We start from the raw sequence: 26363 nt of genomic DNA, 5'->3' as shown, positions 1-26363 counted from the left end.
AAACCCATTTTTATTGCACTTTACTTGACATTATTTTTCAACATGTTGTTATAGACCATTTTGTTCATAATTCCATGAATGAAGTCGATGTTACCCACGCCTTTCGAGGACATACAGCCCCAAATCATTGTATTGTATTGTATTGTATTTATTAACATTCCATGGTATTCATACATTGCTTTACAGCTAGAATATGGAATAAGTCAAAAAACTTAATACTATTATAAAATCTTAATTTATAGTCACAGTCTAGATGAAATATATATACAGACGAGATTTACAATATAGTCTACTAGTACAACACATAGTTTTAGTATCAATTTCATGAAGTGTTATTGAATGTCATGAATTCACTTACAGAATAGAAGGCGTGAGAAATTAGGTACTTCTTTAATTTGGCCCTAAATAATCTTAAGTTTTGAGTTTCATTTTTTATATCGATAGGGAGGCTATTAAAAATGTTTACTGCCATATAACGCACTCCTTTTTGATAGCACGATAGACTTGCCGATGGAGTATGAAAGTCATTTCTTTGACGTGTATTTATGCTATTAACTGTTGAATTAGTTACAAAGTTTTCACGATTACATACGAGGAAGACTATTAATGAAAAGATATACTGACAAGCCATGGGCATTACGCAGCTATCTCCATGTTTCACATTGGGAAGAGTGTTAACCACTTTGTCGGCCTCATTCTTCTTTCTCCACTCTCTATGGGCACCATCGGATCCGAAAAGAATAATTTTGGTCTCATCCGAACAAATAACACTGTCCCAAAATTCTTGTTCCTTATTTACATGAGCTTTAGCAAATTTAATTCTTGAAATTAGATTTTTCCTACTTGCGAAGGGCCTCTTTCTTATCCTTCTACCATGAAATCCATGTTCATACAGGACACGCCGCACCGTTGATTCACTAACGTCTTCCTTGTGGTTTTTGTCATGAGAGGACGTAGTTTGGGCACACTTAATCGCGGATTTGATTTTATTTCTCTTATGATAAAACGTTATTCCCTCTCATTTAGTATTTTTCTTCTGGTTTCCTCTTCTGATTTGCAGTAGATCCACGGTATTTCAATTTATTAATCACGTATTGTACCGTGGAATGGCTTTTATTTAATATATTGCCTATTTTCCTTAAAGAATAACCTTTAAGAGTCAGTCTAACTATCGTCCCCTTTAGCTCGGCACTTAGTTCCTTCGACTTGCCCATTTTGAACAGAACTGACTGCTGAAGCACGGGGTAATGCACTGTTTGCGTTGCACTCGCTGTTACCATTAAGGCACGGACCCCCGAATATGTCAACATTACTCAAGTGTACGAATATAAATGACAAACAATTTTATGTATTAATAATTTTGTTACTTAGGGATTGCAATAAACATTGGTTGTAAATTAACGTTTTAAGAAATGATTTTAAACATAGTGTACTAGTATTAGTATATAACTTTAATTATTTTGTACAAAATGTTGTCTTATTCATTTAAATTAGATATGTACGAATAACAATGATAGACACTGTATAAATAAATTACAATTAAATTGTGTTTAATGATAGAGAACCACACTGAGAAAGTCTTTCTATGCCCTATTTTATGATTATGACAACGTCATCTACATCATCAACTTCAAATACTAAGCGCCTTCTGTTCTTATTCGCGTAAAGTAGTTAACATGACATAAGAATATCGCTTTAGGATAACACAGGAAATTCAAGATAAGAAACACACCCCCAACCCCTTTTTGAGGATGATAAATCTTCACTCCTCTGTCAGGAATCGAACCTGGTATAACAAAGCTGATGCATAATTACATTATATTACATTGTAAGTCTACATTACCTTGTATTTACTAGAAGTGAAGCCATTGTAGGGCTATGTGTTCACTGAATGATGTATTAAGGTAGGCTAAGTCTGGCTCCAATTTATCAACTAACTCTTCTCTTAGGTAGAAAATGACGATTACTTTGTGGAAAAATAACAGTATGTTTATGACAAATTCAGGTAGTTATTGAGAAAAAATAGGATACATTACATTCGTTCATACCAACGTAACAGAAACACATACATGCATGCAATGCATTTTTTTATCTAATCTCGGCTCATCCCGGAACATGCAGAGCCACAACGATAATCATTATTATATCTGACGCTTGTCACCACTTTTATCGTTAATTGAAGATACGTTATAAAATGATAAGGCCTTCGGTTAGCCGCATACTGCAAGTGGAAATACACTGGTTACATGAACATTTTATTGCTAAGATGTCAAACTATTGAACTGCTCAAATTGTACATTCTTCAGAATACTAATGACTTTCTTCTCATTAACCTATACCTATTTTAAGAAGGGGACAAGACTAACTGTAGTAACTTTCGAGGAATACCCTTTTGAGAAGATTAACTCCATATGTAGATGAAACTATTGGGGATCATCAGTGTGGTTTCAGGCGTAATAGATCGACTATTGATCAGATTTTTTTTATTCGACAGATATTGGAGAAAAAATGGGAGTATAAGGGTGCAGTACATCAGTTATTCATAGATTTCAAAAAGGCGTATGACTCGGTTAAGAGAGTAGGTTTTATATAATATTCTTATTAAATTTGGTATTCCCAAGAAACTAGTTCGATTAATTAAAATGTGTCTTAGTGAAACTTACAGCAGAGTCCGTATAGGCCAGTTTATATCTGATGTTTTTCCAATTCACTGCAGGCTAAAGCAGGGAGATGCACTATCACCTTTACTTTTTAACTTCGCTCTAGCATATGCCATTAGAAAAGTTCAGGATAACACAGAGGGTTTGGAATTGAACGGGTTACATCAGCTTCTTGTCTATGCGGATGACGTGAATATATTAGGAGAAAATCCATAAACGATTAGGGAAAACGCGGAAATTCTAGTTGAAGCAAGTAAAGAGATAGGGTTGGAAGTAAATCCCGAAAAGACTAAGTATATGATTATGTCTCGTGATCAGAATATTGTACGAAATGGAACTATAAAAGTTGGAGATTTATACTTCGAAGAGGTGGAAAAATTCAAATATCTTGGAGCAACAGTAACAAATATAAATGACACTCGGGAGGAAATTAAACGCAGAATAAATATGGGAAATGCCTGTTATTATTCGGTTGAGAAGCTTTTGTCATCTAGTCTGCTGTCAAGAAATCTGAAAGTTGCAATTTATAAAACAGTTATATTACCGGTTGTTCTATATGGCTGTGAAACTTGGACTCTCACTTTGAGAGAGGAACAGAGATTGAGAGTTTTTGAGAATAAGGTTCTTAGGAAAATATTTGGGGCTAAAAGGGATGAAGTTACAGGAGAATGGAGAAAGTTACACAACGCAGAGCTGCACGCATTGTATTCTTCACCTGCATAATTAGGAACATTAAATCCAGACGTTCGAGATGGGCAGGGCATGTAGCACGTATGGGCGAATCCAGAAATGCATATAGAGTGTTAGTTGGGAGGCCAGAGGGGAAAAGACCTTTGGGAAGGCCGAGACGTAGATGGGAAGATAATATTAAAATGGATTTGAGGGAGTTGGGATATGATGATAGAGACTGGATTAATCTTGCTCAAGATAGGGACCAATGGCGGGCTTATGTGAGAGCGGCAATGAACCTCCGGGTTCCTTAAAAGCCAGTAAGTAAGTAAGTAAATAACCTATAAATACAATTCAGTCACATTTTTTTCTTATAATAACAACATAATATAACAAATAATGTATTTTAATTTAGGCCTATCTTAATTTTTATTAGTATTTAAATTAAGAATAGTTATATTAAAACAATCAATTACATCACATTAGGCTATCTTAAAATTAAAGAAGCATGGGTTTGTGTATAAAGTGTTCAGATGTCCCTGGATTTAACGCAACGTCGCGTCGCGAACTTAAAAGAAAAACGGTCCCGAAAGGGAGTATGTAGCAAATGATGCACTCTCACTCTCACCACTAGCACTGACCAGGCTTTTAACACCTTTGGCGGCTGTGTTCTCCTGCTATTATGTCGTGCTTGCGACATCCTTCATGTGGTAGCGATTAGGTACCTCCATTATCGGTTTTCCCTCATCAAAATATGTTCCTTCAAACAGAACGGTGAAAATCGGAGTGAGACAAGTGGCCAACAAGCTTGGAGCTCACGTATACACTTCCTCTCAGCCCCAAATTCCCTTGCAAAGATGCGCTGTTGCGTACCTTTTAAATCTTTATCCTCCCATTTCCTTCCTTTTCATTGGCATTGTCCTTGAGTATTAGAAAAGAAAGTAAAAATTCATTCATTCATTCATAGTTTTCTGTCAATGACAGACAGGTCTTTCACTGCAAACCCAGTATTCTCCAATATTTCCTATTTTCTACCTTCACTTGGTCTCCGCATATGATCCATATATCTTAATATCGCCTATCATCTGATATCTTCTTCTGCCCCGAACTCTTCTCCCGTTCACCATTCCTCCAGTACATCCTTCAGTAGGCAGATTCTTCTCAGTCAGTGACCCAACGAATTTCTTTTTCTCTTTCTGATCAGTTTCAGAGTGTAAAATTAATTAATGATTTTAAAATGCGACAATATAGGAAATCCGTCATTATTGTCGTGAACATAAATCTTAAAAAACACTGTAACTCAACTATACAGGGCGGAAGTGAAATAACCCTGCAGATTTTCAGAGCGAATAGTGCATATTGTATGTAACAAAAAAGTACAATACCATATTGGTGGAAAGTTCATAGTTTTCTCAGAAAAAAAATGTCCCCCCCCCCCAAATGTTTAACATCTTCTTTTTCGGTAATTATTGCGAGTAGGATTGTGACTTTTGTCCATATCGATAGAAAATGTAATGAATAATCATTTATCCCTCTGGCGTATTTCAATAGCGTAGACGGTTTTCGTGTAAATTTAATTAAAAAACCACTACAGTAGAGCATCGGTTATCCGAAACAATTGGGGATGGGGGACGGGTTGTTCGGATAACCGACCATTTATGAAAACAAATTGTACCGGTTTCATAGGAGCAGTAGGAGACAAAGAAACGCTAACATTAAACACAAAACTGTACATACAGTACATATTTTCTGTCACACGTCTTACAAATAACAAATAACAAATAACACAGAGAACTGACTAGCCTAGTTTGACAAGTTCAAAATGGTCATTAAAGTAGCCTACAGTTTAGTAAAAGAAGTCCATTTTTTTTTTTTTTTTTTTTGCTTCGGAGCTGAGACTCGTTCTTTTTTTTTTTTTTTTTTTTTGCCGCTAAATCTCGCAAATAGCGCTAGCAAAACTTCTACATGGCACGCGCGCAAATTTTAATTTGCCAATTGGAACGCTTTCGGTTAACCGATGCTCTACTGTAATTTCAAGCCATTGAACGCTGCGAACAGATTACAACGTCGCAATTTTCCCAATCTATGTGGACAAAAATTAAATTTCAACTTGTTAAGTAACGCATAGGTGAATATGTATGTATGTATGTATGTATGTATGTATGTATGTATTTATTTATTCACACTGCAATGGGTATATACCCGGTGGCAGTGGTAACTAATTACACTCAATAATGGCAATAATAAACTTATTAATTAAAAATACAATTAATAATAATACTAATAATAATAATAACAATAACAATAATAGTAATAATAATAATAATAATAATAATAACAACAACAGGGAATATACTAAATTAAACGAAACGATCACTTAAAATAACATTTGAAATATTCTAATTTTTATCTTAAAACTAAGATCGAACTAAAACCCACGAGTATGATATGTTCATATCTGCACAAGTACCTTTCAACATTACACTCATTTCGCTGTCAACTCACTCACTGCCCTGGAACTACGACACATTTCACTGATTCTATCCTGATTTCACTAACACTTCAAAAATAATAATAATAATAACAACAACAACAGGGAATATACTAAATTAAACGAAACGATCACTTAAAATAACATTTGAAATATTCTAATTTTTATCTTAAAACTAAGATCGAACTAAAACCCACGAGTATGATATGTTCATATCTGCACAAGTACCTTTCAACATTACACTCATTTCGCTGTCAACTCACTCACTGCCCTGGAACTACGACACATTTCACTGATTCTATCCTGATTTCACTAACACTTCAAAAATAATAATAATAATAATAACAACAACAACAGGGAATATACTAAATTAAATGAAACGATCACTTAAAATAACATTTGAAATATTCTAATTTGTATCTTAAAACTAAGATCGAACTAAAACCCACGAGTATGATATGTTCATATCTGCACAAGTACCTTTCAACATTACACTCATTTCGCTGTCAACTCACTCACTGCCCTGGAACTACGACACATTTCACTGATTCTATCCTGATTTCACTAACACTTCAAAAATAATAATAATAATAACAACAACAACAGGGAATATACTAAATTAAATGAAACGATCACTTAAAATAACATTTGAAATATTCTAATTTGTATCTTAAAACTAAGATCGAACTAAAACCCACGAGTATGATATGTTCATATCTGCACAAGTACCTTTCAACATTACACTCATTTCGCTGTCAACTCACTCACTGCCCTGGAACTACGACACATTTCACTGATTCTATCCTGATTTCACTAACACTTCAAAAATAATAATAATAATAACAACAACAACAGGGAATATACTAAATTAAATGAAACGATCACTTAAAATAACATTTGAAATATTCTAATTTGTATCTTAAAACTAAGATCGAACTAAAACCCACGAGTATGATATGTTCATATCTGCACAAGTACCTTTCAACATTACACTCATTTCGCTGTCAACTCACTCACTGCCCTGGAACTACGACACATTTCACTGATACTATCTTGATTTCACTAACACTTCAAAAACATTTCACTGTTCAAATTCTTTGCACTGCCACTATAAACTATAAAGCTTCACTGACAGGAACACGTTTCACTTACACAGCACACTTCACTGACACGACATACTTCTTCACTGATACAACATACTTCACTGACACAACATAATTCTTCACTGATACAGCACTTCAATAACAACATATCATTTACACCCTTTAACTACTGTGTATAATTACCGTCTATTAGTAAGGTCCTTAAGCCTATTTTTAAATGCATTTTTGGTTGTTGGTAAAGCCTTTGAATTCATGTTCTTTAACATTTGGAGAATGCTGTGAGAAATAACTTTTATTGTTTTATCAGCAGCAAGCTATATTTAGAAGGGTATGAACAATGAATTTTTTCTAACACATCTCGCTCCGGTTCAGTTGTATACAGAGAGGCTTACTATGTGGATGAATAAGAGCCAATTGTTAATGATTTATGGTGTTGTGAGACACGTAGTCTGTTCAGATAGGTACGTTCTTGCTAATGTAATTTCAATTTTAATTTTGCAAACTATTTTTCTTCTTACAGTACGGTTTAAATATTACAATTTAAAAAATAAATATATTTTTAAAGTACTCAAAATATAATGTGAGTTTCAGTATAATCGGTCACGTCTGGTTACAACAATTCTTTTACCATTTAATATAGCATCATTTAGAGTGTTGAATCCTTGTTTGAAAGTTTGTGCGTTCTTGCGCATTTTTCAGTACTTAATTTTTTTTTCAGTGGTGGGGCATACGGTAACGCAGCAGCAACTGTTTCGAGTTTGGCTTAACAGCAAAAAAAGAATAATGGAACAAGGAAGTTTCTAACCACTATGTGAGTGTTTAGATCTGCAAAATTATTCACAATATGATATCGAACATCAGGTTAAAAATACATTAAACATATTTTTATCTAACCTTAACAAACTCACCGCGATCAGAGCGCAAATCTAGTAATTGGACAAAATTAATAACTTCTCTGCATTCTAACAGATTTTTATAAAACTTTGTACAGTCTTACAGGTGACATATTTTTTGTGTACAAAGTCTGATTACGTTTACACAAGAAAAACTACTCCTTTATAACGGGATGAAGTTACAGGAGAATGGAGAAAGTTACGCAATGCAGAACTGCACGCATTATATTCTTCACCTGACATAATTAGGAACATTAAATCCAGACGTTTGAGATGGGCAGGGCATGTAGCACGTATGGGCGAACCAGAAATGCATATAGTGTGTTATTTGGGAGGCCTGAGGGGAAAAAGAACTTTGGGGAGGCCGAGACGTAGATGGGAGGATAATATTAAAATGGATTTGAGGGAGGTGGATATGATGATAGAGACTGGATTAATCTTGCACAGGATAGGGACCGATCTTTTGTGAGGGCGGCAATGAACCTGCGGGTTCCTTAAAAGCCATAAGTAAGTAAGACGACAAAAAAGGGGGGAACTGTGGAGAGTGTCGGTGGAATGAGAAGGGAAAATGGGAGAAACCCTCACAACCTTGGCTTTGTTCACCACAAATACAACACAGTCATCGTCCGCAGTCGTCTTAAGTCAATGCTCTTTCAAATTGAACTACTAAAAGATGGCAAACTACAGATGGCAAAACATGAAAAAGGAAAATACAATGACAATACCTTCATAACTTAGCCTAGACGATAATAGAATTAGTAAGCATTATCTGAATTAAAATTTCGATCGTCTTATGTCACATACTAGTAATTGGAAGATATTTCTCAATTCCAATGGGAGAGAAAGAGATCTCTTAGGAGGAAACTTTGACTTTATCATTATATTATTATTATTATTATTATTATTATTATTATTATTATTATTATTATTATTATTACATGTTGCATTATTCTCAACTACAGCTTCTAAAGTATGAATATGTCAATTGCAGTATCGGTATCTATCAGATTATGTAACCAGAAAAATCCAAATAAAAGTCTGCAGTGTTATCATTGCAGTACTTCTCTTCATAAGATGTGATTATCACATTCGCGAATTCAAGACTTTTAAAAGTGAAATTACTTAATTACATTCAAGAAGAACGTAAATACTGCTAATTTAAATGTTAACTAAATGTTAACACAATTTTATTTCGGTGTAGGTCTATTAATATGCAACAAACTTCCGGCCTACTAGTTGTAGGCCTATAGATTTATATATCTCTTAAGAATCTTAATAACTTATTAATGTGTGTTCAATTTATGAACAAATCTGCATAAATAACTCAGATGCATTGATGCTGAAGAAATCATACTTAAAGAGTTTGTATCTCACAGATTTCACGCAAACAACTTTACAAAGTGTTAATTTAAACTTAAATAGTGAAATTTAAGAATTTATAAGAAACAGTATTTCAATTAGGCCTATGTATCTGCGAACTTCCAACACAAAAGTACTTACACTAAGCAGCCCTTGAAGTTTACTTGTGTTTTTTGAATTGAAAACAGATCTCATTATTATTATTATTATTATTATTATTATTATTATTATTACTATTATTATTATTATATTTATATATAGTCTTCAATAAACAACTCTTAGAACTGACTGGTTTCTTAGAAAATTAAAAAATTGAATGAAACAACTACTAACTTAGAAATATTTTTACTAATTACTGAGGCAGAAATATGATTGCGAAAGTAATCAAAGACCCCAGAGAATCTAACAATCTATACTTTTCTTTAAACTTTAGTTTTATTTTTTTAATCATAGTTACGTTCATTAATTAAAATACAAAACTACATGTAGGCCTATCTAAATTGTGGGCTAAACGCCTATGAAGTAAAATTAAGCTTAGAAAGTAATATAATCATGTAGCCACAAGCGTAGCTCAGTCGGCTGAGGCGCTTGCCTGCTGATCCGGAGTTGCACTCAGGTGTGGGTTCGATTCCCGCTTGGGCTGATTATCTGGTTGGGTTTTTTCCGAGGTTTTCCCCAACCGTAAGGCAAATGTCAGGTAATCTAGAGCGAATCCTCGGCCTCTTCTCGCCAAATAAGATCCCGCTATCACCAATCCCATCGATGCTAAATAACCTAGCAGTTGATACAGCCTCGTTAAATAACCCACTAAAAAGCTATAATCATGTTATACATGAAGTTCCGTATTCATAAGCCACCATGCACTCTTTCCGTTTACATGAATGGAGTACTGGTCGTTACTCAACCAGGTAACAGGCTTTCTGTTTCACACAATGTCACAATCCCGTATAATGTCTGTCCAGTACGCTTAACGTTTTTTGTCAATGTTTTAGATACGCGCAGAACGAAAGTAAAAAAAATGAGGTCAACCACCCGTTACCGGTGTGAGTCAGTCACAATTTCTTGCAAAAAAATTAATTATATTTGAGGTGTTGCTGTATTATGTAATGCGTGTTTGTATATTTCCCGTTTATCTCTAGAGCCGGCGTTAGGGAAATCCGAAGGGAACTCCCGAGGGGAATTCCCATACAAGTTCGGTTCAATGTATGAGATGTGTAAGTGGAAATAGTGACGTATATATTGCCAACATACACGCTTTATTACCATTACCTGAGATGTAATTAAATATTACAGGCCGGAAACAAAATGAGTTGCAAGCACATTTATGCATGAAATTAGAAATACAATTATACACTTACTGTGAAACTATTGAATTTTAAGCAGAGTTTTGAGAACTGTTTGAATCATTTAAAGACTTTTCAATCGGAATGTTGGCAACACGTTCTCGTTCGTAGTAAAAACATATGAATGGCAGCGCAGCAGCATGCATTTGCCTCGCAACATGGCTTGCGAGCTGAAGCAGTGCTGTCGCATATGTGCTCAAAGGAACAGTGATTTGATTTCTATATTCGGTGAAGAGGGATTATTCCGACAATTGATTTTAAAACTAAGATATTGTCTGCAAATAATTGTAAGTAATAACTTCTATATACGAATGTTAATTTTTAATACGTTGTATTTTGTTTTTAGCGGCAAATTTGAACTTGTCTAATGTTCGTATTTTTTGACAGATTTTTTAGCATTTGGTAAATTACATTTATTTCGTACCAGGTTCTGGAAAGCGATAATTTGCCCACTACAATATGCTGGAAGTGTGTTAGCAAACTTGAAGTGTGCTTTGATTTAATGCAAGAGAGTGTAAGAGGCCAAAATGAATTTCGAAGAAAAATGCTCATTCAAGAGGCGCCACTGAATTGGGAACACAAACAGGTATTTTCGCTTTTATTATTTTAATCCTAATTAAGTAAACATGAATGTACGTAATATAATATGTAAGAAAATATAAATCATTTCGTTATTTTTCCCCCTTTTCAGTAATTAACTGTATTATTTATTTGAAGCAACGTGGTTATTACAACCAAATTAAATTATAATATTATATTAGATCTAAAAGAAATCACGTTAGTCATTCTGTACACTTTCATTAGAATACGGTTCATAACAATAACCATATCTTTGACACAAAAATTAAATTTGTGTGTGTTAGCTTTGCGTTAAATTTTAGAAAATTATTTTCATAACTGAGAAATCTAGACACAAATACATAGTTATTAGGTTCAAACAAATAAACTCTCTATGCAATTTCTTTCAGTAATTAATATATCGTCAATTATTATATTTCTGAATTTGAATTTACTGTGGCTTAAAATTACATATATTTACAAAGATTTTACAATAATTATAATATATAAAGAATAATTTTAAATGTATATAGAGAGAGACTTTTAAAACGTTTTTAAAAATATTTACAAAAGGAAAACAAAAAATAAAGATAGAAAACGAAATCTACCAGTATCTTATATTTTAGTGCCACTGGAATAAGCAGAACTTGTGGTCGGGGGCATTTAACCGCCCATTTGTTCTTCACTTGAGTGAGAGATATAATGCAATTTATTGATTACACATGGAAGGTGAGGGATTTGCTTTTTTGTGCCCGCGGATCGGCGTATAAATATACTAACTTACTGACATTTTAAAACAATATGATATGACATCCCAAGATATTAAAAATATTTGTTTAAATATCTTAAAGAAATCCATAGACATTTTACATAATCAGTTATATAATGTTTAATCTTTTAAACTTTCTAAATTGCATATTATACTATGATTGCTACCTACTGTATTGATTTTTCTCTCTATTCCATACATGCATTTTTTAAATTGTTTTCCGGACCTGTATGGTCACGTGTTATAACAGGCGGATTTTATTATTATTTAATGAAATACCAATATTATAGTAACTACGCTAAGAATAATATAGGCTGGTGTACAATAATTTAAAAAACTTAATTAAACAAAATTAAGAAAATAAACATGATATAGGAATGAATATATAAAAGAAATATATTAAATACGCTATGATATTGTATTGTATTTATAATCTATTACAGATTATAGGTTCGTCATTAGGTACTCACACAAACACACACAAAATAAGATTTCTAATATGAATTTAATTTTAACCTACTTAAATTCTTCAAAGAAAAAATAAAACTACCAAAAGATACAATAAATAACGAGATACATAATAAATTTCAGTTTACAAAGATAACTTATTTAAAAAAAAAATTAATTTTTCTCTTGAATATTTTATTATTGAGCCTTGTTAATTCAGGGTTCTGTATTTATGTTTCATTTTTTATTATGTAGCTGTTACCGTTAAAACCCGAAATCCGTGAAAATCAGTTTCAACTAGCCTAGTAAAAACTAGTTTTCAAATTGCAGATAGAAGCGAGTTTTCGTAAGGTCTAGAATCAATGACAGGTTAGGTTTGGTTTGTTTAGGTTTTTGGTTTATTTAGGCTTTTACCAAACTAAAACCTAAACAAACCAAACCTAACCTGTCACTGATTCTAGATCTTACGAAAACTCGCTTTCTATCTACCTGCATTTGCTTAAGCTAGTTTTTACTAGTTGAAACTAGTTTTGACGGATTTCCGGTTTTAACGGTAACATAGCAATCAAAGTTAAGATTAACAATGACCTTTTTAGAAATTAATTACAATTCCATCATGTTTAAAATGGGAATAGAATTCCACTTCCGTTTTGAGTTACAATGTATTTTTTTTTTTCAGCTGAAAATGGAAGACATTGATCCAGAACAAGAAACACAAAAAATGTATCATGAACCGAGTGAAGAAGATTATGACACACACCACAGCCCTGCTTCTTCTACGGAGTGCACTCAGAAGAATTACTCGCAACATTGCCAGTGTGAGAAGTGTGTTAGTCAATATGGAAGCCTGCCACTATTAGCCGATGTAATTGACAAGAATAAAACTATTAGTGAAGCTGGCTCTAGTGGATCTGCGTATACTGCATCCGATAAGGATGAAGCTGCATGTTCACAAGCTGCTACAGAAAATAAAGTTGTGGGAAACGAAGGAGGTGGACCGATACGTGTGACAAGAAAAACTGTATCATGTGAATTTTGTGCTAAAGTTTTTAGTCATACTGGTGATTTGAACAAGCATAGGCGTAGACACACTGGGGAACGTCCATATGCGTGTACTGAGTGTGACAAGCGATTTAGTCACACCAGCAACTTGCTGCGTCATCAGAAGATACATTCAGGAGAGATGCCACACCAGTGTCCAACTTGTGATAGAAGATTCAGCCGTAAAGACAAAATGGTAAATCATATTAAAAACTTTCATTGCAAACCTCAAAGTGACACAAACAGCTGAGTGTTAATAACGTAATACTTGAAGTATGTAAATTTAATTTAATTTCAATTCTAGTCAAGACATGAAGGAATACAATGAATAAGAAACATTATCACGCCTACTTCCATTAATATTCTTAAGTTTTCAAACATCTATTAAAAGGGGATACATATACCTTCACAGCATAAAAAGACGCAGGAAATAGAATTTTTGTATCTCATTGCCACTAAGAGGATACGGATTTGCATATCTTGACAATGTTGAATTATGAGTTCCATAAGAAACTTTTTCTCAAAAACTGTTGAAGCTAGACAGCTGATTTTTATAACAGTTTATGTACACATAACTTAACTTAAGCTGAAACAGTAGTTTTTCTTTATTTATTTCCTTACTGAGAAATTTTTTTCCCCATTCGTTTATTTATTTTTTAAGAATTTCAGTAAATTGCCCCCTGTACCATCTTCAAAAAAAAAAAAAAAAAACATCCAAATAAACATTTTTTGAAAATTTCAGCTTTCTAGGTGAAATAGAAGCTGAGGAAAGGTTCCTTTTGTGTGAAAAAATTAAATTTATGGAAAATAAGTGTTACAATAAGACGTAACTATAACCCTTTTCAGAAAAACTAAAAATTAGCAAGCATGTAATTTTAGTATAATCATATGTCATTTACCATTTTAAAGAGGAAAAATCAAAGAATAAATTGGAAAAATAAGAAACACATAATTTTCCGCTTGAAATCTGTAAATTTAAAAAAATAAGGGTTATAATTAAAACTTCTATGTTCTTTCTCAGAAAATTGAGGAATTAAAATGGATACAATTTTAATATCATATGTGACATAATTACCATTTCAAAGAGGAAAAGTAAAAAAATCAATAACAATTTTCAACCAAAATTCAGTTCCATTCCCCCTTAAGTCAATTTGACCTCAAATTATGTATGCAATATGTTTGTTCCTTTCTTATCAAGAACACATTCATATTTGTGTAAAAATTATTTGTTATATTTTTCTTTTTAATAGTTTGACTGCACGCAACACCCTGAAAACAAGTTAATCTTTAATAACTCCCCAACTTTTAAACAGGCCTATGTTTGGTAATTCCTTTTTTAACTTGTAGCTAACATGCATCTGATGAGAATGACATACCAGTTTCCATAGATCCAAAAAATTTGTTTTTTTTTTTTTTTCTAATATGTAAGAAAAAATGTTCAATGTATATAATTTTTTCCTTCTTAACTAATGATGTTATAAATATCATTGTAGATCATCTCCTTTATAATATCCAAAGCATTAAAAATTTGGAGGAGATAAGCTATCTTAAAAATTGGCCAAATTAATACGGATTTAAATTATAAAAATGCAGTTTTGAGTAAACAAGCGACAAACAAGACTGTGAAGCTGAAGTCAATGCACGACATACATTTTTATGTATGACTTGGTCAATTTTATAGATATCTTAAAATTTCTTTCACAGATATGAAGCTAAATGTTCATATTAACATAAATTAATATAAGAAAATGAAAAATCAATTTTTTTGACCTTCAAAGGTGTATGTAATCCTCACAAATATCTTCTGAGTTTTCAAGTATTTATTAATATAAACTACAAGAAAAATGAACTATTTTTTTTACTGCTCTTACTGTTAATTATTTAAATTTCACGCCATAAGTTTCATGTAAAAGCATTAATAAGTTGCTAATTAATACATTATAGATTTAATTCTTTAAATGAAAATCTTTGAGAGACTTCTGGTCAACGTTTTTTTAAATAAGATGCCATAGTTTGAAGGAGATCTTCAAAACAGCATTGCTAGTGCTGCAAAGATTGGGTTAAGTAATTCTTTCAATAACTAATTTGCAAAATAATATAATTTAAAAAATGCTATGAAATAATTTTTAAAATGAATTATTCTAGGCTTAAGTAATGTACAGTTTTTGAAGATTTCTTACTGATGATAAAACATCTGATAATTACACTGTGTCATCGTTTATTTTTAAGGTGTATTTATTTTCATTTGAACTTATTTAGAAATATTTTTTTATGTTTGTTAAATATCAAACTGTTAAGACCCAGATATTGCAAGATACTTGACACAGTGTATGATATAAGTATGTGAAAATAAAAGTAATGAATTCGTTTTTTTCATATCATATAACTTAATGTAAACAATACACAGTTTTCTAGAAAATATAGAATTTCGTTGTTGAAATATAGGCTATGTAGGCCTACATGTAATACAGACATGGGTAATAAAAGTTATTACTGTCATTACCTACTTTTTTATTTTGTTGCAAAAATTATTGTAAAAAATATCTTTGGTAATAAATATTATTACCAGTATCAGTGTGTAATTAATTGCTATCGAAAAAATTAATACAGATAACGTACATTTTTTAGTTCGGTCTTTTCAATAACTTTGTATTTTAAATGCCTATTGGAACAGGAACATGGTACCAGCATTAGTGAATATTTGATAACTTACACTTTTAAATCCACTCAATATTTAAGGCGGGGGGGGGGGGGGAAGGATTCTCGACTGTATAAAGTTATAGGCTGTCACTGTTGAATATAAATACAATGCTATCATGTTTTATGATACAATAGAGTAAAGTTTAGATAATTTCTACGAGAGAATAAAACTGATTTACTCTCGCGTAGCATACATTATTATTTTACGTAAGTACCGGTATTACTGGTATCTAAAACTACAGTATACTGTATAAGGAAGTTTTGGCTGTGAAGAAGTGATAAATGAATCAGTGTATGAAGTTTATTGTTGGTAATTTATGGGTTGTCAAGTAGAGACTGATTAAAAATTTTCAGCAGTGAATTAAAACTTATAATTCATTGCTGATAATAAAATCATTGTTTAGGTTGTCAAGAATGACGAAACAAATAGCAGTTTAGATACCTGTACTGTATAAACAGTAGGCTATAATACTGTACTAGCTTCTCAAGAAATGAAACACTGTCTGCTTCACAGGGAGCTATAAAAGCCAGATTTGCATTGATACAGGAGATAGAACTGAACTTTACAGGAGGGGGGGGGCACTATGGCCCAGCACTGCGACCTATTATGATGTATTGCGTTAACCCACAAGCTAGGCACATTCCCAAACCTACACCAGCTGACTACATTAAGGTTCGTTGCGTACCCAGGTTTTGAGTAGGCAATCCCCTCACTCCTAGGCCAGTTCCCTCCATGTGTCACCAGCCGGCGATCAGGGATATTCTAGAATGATGACGAAATGGAGAAATGGTGACGGAGTGATGTAGCTGAGGACTCCGATAAAATGCGGCGTTGTCCAGACTGGGACTGGAATCCAGGCCGCCTGCATGACAGGACAGAAGTCTGACCACTCAGCCACCACACAGGTAATACAAAAGATGACAAGCAGCATTACTGTGTGGGTTTCTCCCTCCCACCATAGAGCCCATATAACTTCTGATATTTATCTTATAGTTTTAGTGCTAGTTAATTATATAGGCCAGTGTGTTAACTCTAAAATTTAACAATTGTCTACACTCAGCATAAAATTACTAACAGCCATTTAGACATAGCTTAAGGAGATAAATACAGCTATGGAAGTTCAATAGAAAAGCGATATAAAATTAATTACCTTAACTAGCGCCTATTGATAAAGAAAATTAATAACTTATAGGCTAATAAACGAATATAGTTATGTCGCATGTGTATAATAAGCCATTAAGACTTATCCACCAGAACTCACTAGAATATAAGAATAGTGAAAACGATAATGCATTGTTCTAAAAAACAATCTTCAAAAGTGCAAAAAGTAATGGCATCTTTGCGAATTTATATTTTGGAAACCACATGAAGACAAGGGAATATAATAGTCAGTACTACTAGTTAGCAACATAATACAATAACTTCATATATTTACTAGATACAGTACCGGTAACTGCACATTAAAATTACTCATGTTAAATCACAGATTCTGAAAGTCACTTGGATGTCAAGAGAGAATTTTCAGTTTCAAAAAGAAATCTGGGGAGGATTTCTGGTAATAAATTATCTGCTCAGGATCATTTCGTGATATGTTAATGCTTTGTTGAGCCGACTTTGCCCATTTAGATCTTTTAAATATTTTTTCTAGAGTTTAACTATATTTTTGCTTTTTCAGTTTTAACCATAATGCCAAAACAGCAGTGGCTGTTACTGGACTTTCTAATTGGATATGCAATACAGTACCCATCATTTTCAAAAGGAATTTTATTATACCATGCATAAATCATATTAGATAGGCGTGCATACCTAATTCCTATACATTATTTCTTTACAATTGCGTTACCACATTAAGGCACAAATGCAGCTACAGTATTTACGTAATTACTTGGCTTCTAGTCGAGTCATATGTACCGTAAACGGAAGAAAAATTGAATGCACAGAAATAAGGGTGGAAATACACTGTGAAAGTGGTGGTCAGTGGAGAGATATGGGCAGGCGGGATCATTTCGTTGAAGTGGAAAACTGCAGGAAGGGGGCAGGACATATATGTCATTTCCGTGCGTTTCCTTACTGATCACAGAGAAAAGTAGAGTTTTCGTAAGGTCGAATCAGTGACAGATTAGGTTAGGTTAGTTTAGGCCCTTGGTATGCTTTGCATATAGCCTACACAAGGCACACAATTATTATCCAAGAATGTCACTCCCCACCCAAACTCCTCTCTCCCTCACTATCTCGTACTGTTTTTGGTAGGGAGTCCTTCTATCCGCATTCCTTTGGTAACGCTATTGTAAAAATTTACATATTTATTAATTTTATGTCAGCATTAAACAATTAAATTGTTTACCTCGGTACGAACGCCAGTGTAGATGGATGCGTCTACTGTGGAAAGCATCAAATTTGTGCACAATGGTGTCCATGATGAGGTCCTTGGTCCCTTTCAATGCAAAGAATTGCTAGGTTACCTAATCGCTCGTTTGTCATTCGGTTTTTATTCTCCGCATACACGAAAATGAACGTTCACACAAAGCACTAGAAGATGGAATTGTCAGTGCAATAACACTTAGTTCATGAAAAGCTAATTGAAATTCTTCTGCTACAGTTTTTATTTCACTTGCGCTTCTAGATTCATAGCGAAGACTTGTTTTACTTGACGACTTTCTGCAACCTATCACAATGATAATGTTCGGCAAATGGCTTTAGAATTTTATATGAAGATGAAGTTTCTGGGTGTAAAGCGCTTATTCCACTAAGGATAGAGCTATCTACGGTAAAACTTCTGTTCAGTTCTGAAATTGTTCTATCAATATTATCAATCGCCGATAGACCGATTACTATGGGCCTGCCATGGCAACTAAAACCTAAAACTGCACTAATTACAATACTTATTTAGAATATGTACGATATAGAGCATTTCACTTTTTCCAATGAAACACAAACACGGGTAATACGAGAAAACTGCTGCCACAGAATTATGAAATGTAATCAGAACTGAAACTACACATTTTTAAACATATCACGAACAACAATCACGACTTTGACTGAAACGAACTAGCTACTAACAAATAACAATCAATCCTGAGCATTATTTTCAAACTATGCCACTTTCGCGCCATACTTCTGTTACTGATACCACCTGACACGAATGGTCAATTTTCATCAACTCGATAAATCTGAATCATAGCGCAATTACTGTGCACGAAACGACTCACACCGCAGTAACATTTGAAACTACATGTTACGGTGAGAGCTTTCGAGACTCGACCACATGACCATAATAAAATATTTTTCAATTTTGAAAGTTTGTCTGAAATATGATGTAAGCTATTTCGTGAGGCAAGTTCAAAACTGGGTCATTAAAGTGGGAAGGAAGTTGTTTATCAATCTCTTGGATAGATTCTGAATAAACTCATAAAATGAGCAGAGTCTAAACTTCCTAAACGGAACCGTGAAAGAAGTCTAGTCAGATGACAAAGTCTCGTTATATTTTGCGTTTCCGTATGGTGAAGAAGCGGAAAAAAAATTCTCTCTGGCACCAGGATTCGAACCCGGGTTTCCAGTTTTACGTACTGCACTGAAATTCCATATGTACTTCGGTACATCATAGTAATGATAAAGCTTATGTAATCACTTTGTGATTCAAGATGGCGCGATGTTTCCGTCGGACCCCGGCCACTTACTCATAATGAGTGCACCTCTGTAGTTGGACATTGTGTCTGCTGTCACACATACTATACTATGACACAGTACACGAGGGTAGGCCAACAAAGGGGAACACAGTAAAGTAGAATTTAAAATGAAAGGGATTCAATCCGGAATCGGAACTTGAATCCGATGTGGCTTAGTGGATAAAGCACCAGCACATAAAGCTGGAAACCCGAATTCGAGCCCAGTGTCAGAGAGAATTTTTTCTCTGTTCCATCGCTTCTTCGCTATAAGAATTTTGCAGGGACCTTAGGAAAAAATGAATAACTGTGGAAAAAACATACGTGCAAAAGGCATAAAAGAAGTTTCACTGTATTAAACTCCTCACTAATTGAAAACAGCAACTACAGTCGGTTCCCGATAATTTATGGTAAAATTAATGCACGAACTTCCGCGAATTATCAGCACAACTTTTTATTATTATTTAAATTCGAGTAAAAGTTACTCTGACAAGTTTAATTACTAAAATACAGTCCAAAATCAAGTGCAAATATGAAACATAAGTTTTACATAATATCATAAGATGCTAGTTTAACAAAAATAATGTTATCTTTTTTTTTTTTAGGCTTATTCAGTTTTTTCAGATTTTAGATCGCACATTTCTTAAGAGGTAGGGAGAGAGTGTAAATTAAGTGTAAACAGAAATTATGTTACCAGTACTTTGCTTCTTCCCCCCAAAAAAGGATCGTGAATTATCGGGAGTCGATTGTACTTTCATTTCTCAGGGTGCAATAATATAATATTTTTACTATTCAGAATACAAGGTTCTCCCTTTTCACACGATCATCGTTACGAAAATGACACTCCAGTGTCAGTGAATGCCTCTTTAATCACTTCGAAAAGATAATTTCTTGATCATTAAGCTTTTGCAAAAGTGAGACAAATCTTTATTGATTCAAAACGAGGTTCCCCCTTTTCACCCAATCATGGTTACAAGAATGTCACTCTGGTGTCAGTGAACGCCTCATTAATCACTTTCAAAAGATAGTTTCTTGATCACTGAACTTTGGCAAAAGCAAGTCAAATCTTCATTATTATAATAATTTAATATATTTATTGCAGCCAAATGGCCATTTAGATTGCATTTAATTTACTTTTGTTTTTGCATACTCGCTTATTGATTCATTATTCTAATAAAATACAAAGCATTCAGCTTCTTTTCAAAACCATACTGTAATTTCTTCCCTTTTCTCAAAATTCAGAGGCAAAAAAATCGAGGAAAGGGAAATTACGCGATGACTACAAAATATCGATAATAATCTGATCATAAATAAAGCCAAACAGTTGATGTGGTAATCACATCAATATTCAATAATAAATAGCTACAAAATATACACATCATTTTAGTAATTATGAATAATTTCGTGGTTTTTCTCTGTACTGATGTATGTCAGTAGCCCGATCGTACCTAATCTCTGATCATGTTGTTAAACTTCAAACGTAAAATATTCGAATCAAAATTAATTTGTTAATTAATAAAGAAAATAAACATGTATTTTACATTCTACTACTTTCAACAGACAACAAACAATCCAGATCATCTTCATGTCGTCAGAGCAATCAATACATTTTTCGTCATAGAAGGGATGAATAAAGACCTTGCGTTTTCCATCCTTAGTTCTTCAATACTTAAATCTTCAAGGAAGATGTTCTTGAAGGGAAAAGAAGTGTCAGATTTTGTTCAGTATAAGAGGGGAAATCACGCAATTCTGAAAAACATCTAAAAATCTTTGCAGGAGGGGGAAATTACTCAAGAGGGGAAATCACACAAGTGAATATGGTACACCTTAAACTCATAATGTCCCTTGTCCACACCAACATAGACATGAGGCAGTAGTAAGCCACAAGGAATCTCAAGCATACAGTCAGTTATGTTCCTGCATATGGTACCTATTTTGAATGACAGAAAATGGACCAATTCATATTTGTAGAAATTTTTTATTTATTTATTTTTTACATAATGATGAACTTTGTTAATAGACCTGAAAATATATCAATAAACACAATAATTGCTGAAATGAAATTAAAAGTCCAATTTAAGAATCAAGGTAACAGTTTCGCACTAAAAAGGATATTCTACAAAGAGAAATTATACATACGCTACAGTTTCTAGATATGGTTTCTGGTAGATCACAAATGTTGCACACATACTCAGAAATTTGAAGAATTTGTTGCCAACAAGACATTTTACAAGCAACTTACCAATATAGTGATGAATTTCAAGATGGAAGAGGTTTATAATGATGATTAATCATCCTCATGCCTGAAATTATGGCTACCAACTAACAAAATAAGTTTCCATTATTTTAAATGTAAATGTACCTCCATTAGTCATGAACATCCAAGTAGAAACGCATGTTCAACTCTATATGGAGATTATTTATATATGTGTTAGCTTAAGCATAGTGTTAAAAAAAGGTATAACTAAACACTATGTTCTGATTGAACACAAAATGTAGTAGTTCATGCAGAAGTTTGTTAGATTTGCTTTCTGCCTAAAGCAAAACTAAAGCATTTAGGCTAACAAAATAAGCGAAATCTTGAGTTAATTTCGGTACTTTGAAGATACATTACACTGAACTTCCCGTGCAATGTTAACTCCTGTACCTTAAAAGGACACATTTACATTCTAAAGGTTTTATATCAGAAATGTATCTTGTCATCTTATTTAATATGAAAATTGAAGATGCTGTAAGAAGATTCAAGGAAAAAATTATGTCTCGTGACTAGAATATTGTACGAAATGGAAATATAAAAATTGGAGACTTATCCTTTGAAAAGTTGAAAAAATTCAATATCTTGGAGCAACAGTAACAGATATAAATGACACTTAGGAAGAAATTAAACGCTGAATAAATATGGGAAATGCCTGCTTTTATCATCCGGTCTGCTGTCAAAAAATCTGAAAGTTAGAATTTATAAAACAGTTATATTATCAGTTGTTCTGTATGGTTGTGAAACTTGAACTCCTACTTTAAGAGAGGAACAGAGATTAAGGGTGTTTGAGAATAAGATTCTTAGGAAAATATTTGGGGCTAAGAGGAATGAAGTTATAGGAGAATGGATAAAGTTACACAATGCAGAACTGCACGCATTGTCTTCTTCACCTAACATAATTAGGACTATTAAAACCAGACGTTTGAGATGGGCAGGGCATGTAGCATGTATGGGCGAATACAGAAATGCATGTAGAGCGTTAGTTGAGAAGCCAAAGAAAAAAATACCTTTGGGGAGACCGAGACGTAGATGGGAGGATAATATTAAAATAAATTTGAGGGAGGTGGGATATGATAATATAGAATGGATTACTTTTCCACAGGATAGGGACCGATGGCAGGCTTATGTGAGGGCAGCAATGAACCTGCAGGTTCCTCAAAAGCAGTAAGTAAGGAAGTGAAAATGTACAGGGGGATATTTTATTTATAATTTCATTGTAAAAAGCAACCTCCTTTCCCACATTTTATTACTCATTTCTTTCTGTTGGTATGAAATCTATGTTGCATGGTTTGAAGACCCGTTTTCAGGATGTAACATTTATAGATCTGCAACTACCTACAAATTGCATAACAAATCACCACTTGTGTCATTCTAAACAGACAATCGAAAGTCATGATATGACCTTTCAGTTGAAGAGACTATATAATAATATAATAAATCTTCTTGGAACATCAAACAGGAATGCAGTTAAAATGTTCTTAAATAAAAAATTGTGGAAATCTGAAACAAAGAGTCTTTTAAGTGCTACATTATGGTAAAAATAGAAATTCTCATCATAAATATAAAATATATATATTTATACGTTAAGTATTACAATCTTCTTAATCGTCTTGTCATAATGAATAAAATATGACAGGTATATAGATATTATTTATGGCTCACTCTGACTGAAATTCGAGTAGGGTCACAATTATTACAACATATTAAATAAGCTCCCAGAATATTATGTAAGTTTTACAAAATGTGCCGAATACAAGAAAGTCTTGCAAGTTTATTGAGATACATTAAACACAACAGACGAAGATGTATAACAAAATGTAACATATATAATAAAATTACTGATGATGTCTACCACAATAAATTATTCTCTTTTTTTTTTTTTTTCTCTCAGAATTGTAGGTACTGTAAATATAAGGAACCAAATTACACAGACTACTTACATATTTATTAATCATGCAAATATTATTAATACAAATTATACAAAAAAATATCTACATATACATTTCTGTTTTTTATATGCCACAAAGTATGGGGTAAACACATCACTGCTGTTAGGGTAACGAAACAGCTGCCGTGACCTATGAAGTATACAAATAAGGAGTACGAATTCTACAGTATAAAAGGTAGAAGGGCAGCACTGCTACTTACAGACCTGTTACTAAATCTACGTATTACTCTGTGAAAAGATTTATTAAATCTACATACTTAGACTTCAACAAACAAAATTTGATAACTCAATCCCAAGGGAAAAAATGGAACTCTCTGCATCAAAATCTACAGTTAATTCCCGATTTACCACGAAAATCGTCTGTAGCTGCATTTAGATTGGTAACAGGCCATGATTGTTTGGGCAAACACCTGCATAGAATTGGAATATATCAGTCCCCTAACTGCCCATTGTGCAACTCAAACCAAGAAATGGATTCGGAACACCTCAAAATCTGTGCTTCAGTGGCTAGTCATGATAATATCTTTGAAAAATATTGGAGTGCAAGAGGTCAAATGACTTTATTGTCAAACGCCTGGCATTAGAAAACAACAACAACAGTATAAAAGGTTTAAATGAAGTATTGCCAGTGTCTCGCTTCCTGAGCTGTTTCTTTGCGGGATGAGACGAAGAGAGGGAGAATGGGAGGTCCTATGCAGTTAGTAGCCTACTATCCTATGTTCAACACATCGGCCTTTTCAGGTTTGCTTTCGTCAACTATGGAGCAAGATCAGCTGTCGACTAGCAAATGCATAGGCTGTCCCCTCACAAGACAAATTATGTCCTCATCAATTTCTGTAACTAAACACTAATACCAGTGGTAGACTACAGTCTCTACTCGAGATTATCGACCTAATCACGATCACGGTTGTCGTGTGTACACATCCGTAAACTCTTTCCTCTATGGCAGTGTTTTTCAAACTCTTCCCACCTCGAAACCCCTTTTAGCTTAGAGTGTAACTGTGGAATGCTTGTAATATTTTATTAGTATTTAATAATTAACAGACAAGTGAAAGCTAGTATCTCAATAATTCTTTTCAGTGGGACGAATTCGTTTGCTTTTTAAGCCTGCTATCTGTGTTTCGGTATTTTGTTTTAGTGAGCACATACGCAGAGAATCCAGTCATGAAAGTGATAAGTATTATTTTCTGTTTTAGATGTTCAAAAATAATATTATTACGCATATTATTGGAATATTATAATTATTATTATTATCATTATTATTATTATTATCGGTTGTTTCATGTTATTATTGACTCATATTTTCATTATATTTTCATATTTTTATAGTACCCGCTAAGTATAAAATAGCCACCAACGCAGCTCAGTCGGCTAACCCCCTTGCCTACCGATCCAGAGTTGCACTCGGGCATGGGTTCTATTCCCACTTGGGATGATTACCTGGTTTGGTTTTTTCCGAGGTTTCCTCAACAGTAAGGCGAATGTCAGGTTATCTACGGTGAATCCCCAGCCTCATCTCGTCAAATACCATTTCACTATCAGCAATCCCATCGATGCTAAATAAGCTAGTAGTTCATACAGCGTCATTAAATAACCAAGTGAAAAAAAGTATAAAATAAAATTTAAAATCATACAGCGCTCACAGAAAAAATCCAACAACATACTTTGAGAAACGCTGCTCTATGGTTATTCAGTTGTCCAGACTGAAAAAAGAATGGCCTAGTGTACACATACATTTTCAGAAATCGCCATCAGAGATAATAGCGATAGTGGTAATCACGATTAGAGTCTCCAGTATTATAAGCAGTAAAGACCCTTGCAATGGCATGGGATAATTTTTCAGGGCATGTAATATGCTGCCGTGCCGCATGCTGTAGCTACCGTGACGGTCCGAGCAGACATAAGGAGAGTGGCTATAAGCATTAAGGAGTCCTCGGCTCAGGAAGTGAGACACGGGCAGTATTTCATTCCTCTCTCCAATGAATGAATTAATGATTTCTCTGATATACTCTTGGGAATAAACTCTTATCAATAATATTTCTGCAACTCTACTCGTAAAATTACGACACTGTAAGATGTTTCTCATTTCAAAAGTTACCAGTGTCACACATAAAAGTAAGTAATGGTGATTAAAATGACTATAAAATTATATACGAAAATAGCTAGACACAACACACGCAATACACCAAAAGAAATATTTGCATGTTAGCAGACTGTAGTGGTAATGTAATTTAAAAATTGCTGCACTGCAGAATACTAATATTTTATCAACAATTGAAAAAACGGATACTGTATTAGTTCAATATGTGGACCCCATTTCTTGTTAGTGATTTATGTGGCACTCTCTTTCTAATTCATCCTCAAGCACTATTTCTTATTTATTTCACTCCATGATATAATTGGGCAATATTTCAATGAATGTGTGTTCTAACCAGGTGTTAAAAGGCTACAAAAATTATCGT

The 26363-nt window shown here is 33.4% G+C and overlaps 2 protein-coding genes across 6 annotated transcripts in view; one reads left to right on the top strand and one right to left on the bottom strand.

Moving 5' to 3' along the window:
• The window catches only part of LOC138716301 (uncharacterized transporter slc-17.2-like), a 341565-nt gene extending 323047 nt beyond the window's left edge, over positions 1-18518 (bottom strand). For 2 of the 4 annotated variants that reach the window (XM_069849233.1, XM_069849232.1), the window contains exon 1: positions 18379-18499. In XM_069849233.1, coding sequence (XP_069705334.1) covers positions 18379-18451 — 73 coding nt within the window. In that variant the 5' untranslated portion in view covers positions 18452-18499. Of the gene's footprint in view, positions 1-18378 lie in introns of all 4 variants that reach the window. The other 2 variants (XM_069849236.1, XM_069849237.1) reach the window with 2 other exon arrangements.
• Positions 10650-15835, top strand: LOC138716302 (zinc finger protein 660-like). 2 transcript variants are annotated; one of them, XM_069849238.1, is made up of 3 exons: positions 10650-10805; positions 10946-11104; positions 12972-15835. In XM_069849238.1, the coding sequence occupies exons 1-3, from the start codon at positions 10659-10661 to the stop codon at positions 13581-13583; spliced, it is 918 nt and encodes a 305-aa protein (XP_069705339.1). In that variant the 5' UTR covers positions 10650-10658; the 3' UTR covers positions 13584-15835. The 2 variants fall into 2 exon arrangements, with proteins under 2 accessions (XP_069705339.1, XP_069705340.1); XM_069849239.1 differs by having other exon boundaries at positions 10656-10805; positions 10906-11104.
• Positions 18519-26363: the final 7845 nt, after the last annotated feature.

The sequence above is a fragment of the Periplaneta americana genome, chromosome 16 (assembly GCF_040183065.1).
Source record: "Periplaneta americana isolate PAMFEO1 chromosome 16, P.americana_PAMFEO1_priV1, whole genome shotgun sequence".
Taxonomy (NCBI): domain Eukaryota; kingdom Metazoa; phylum Arthropoda; class Insecta; order Blattodea; family Blattidae; genus Periplaneta; species Periplaneta americana.
Note: the sequence above shows the minus strand (reverse complement) of the source record. Positions and strands in the feature narration are given on the sequence as shown.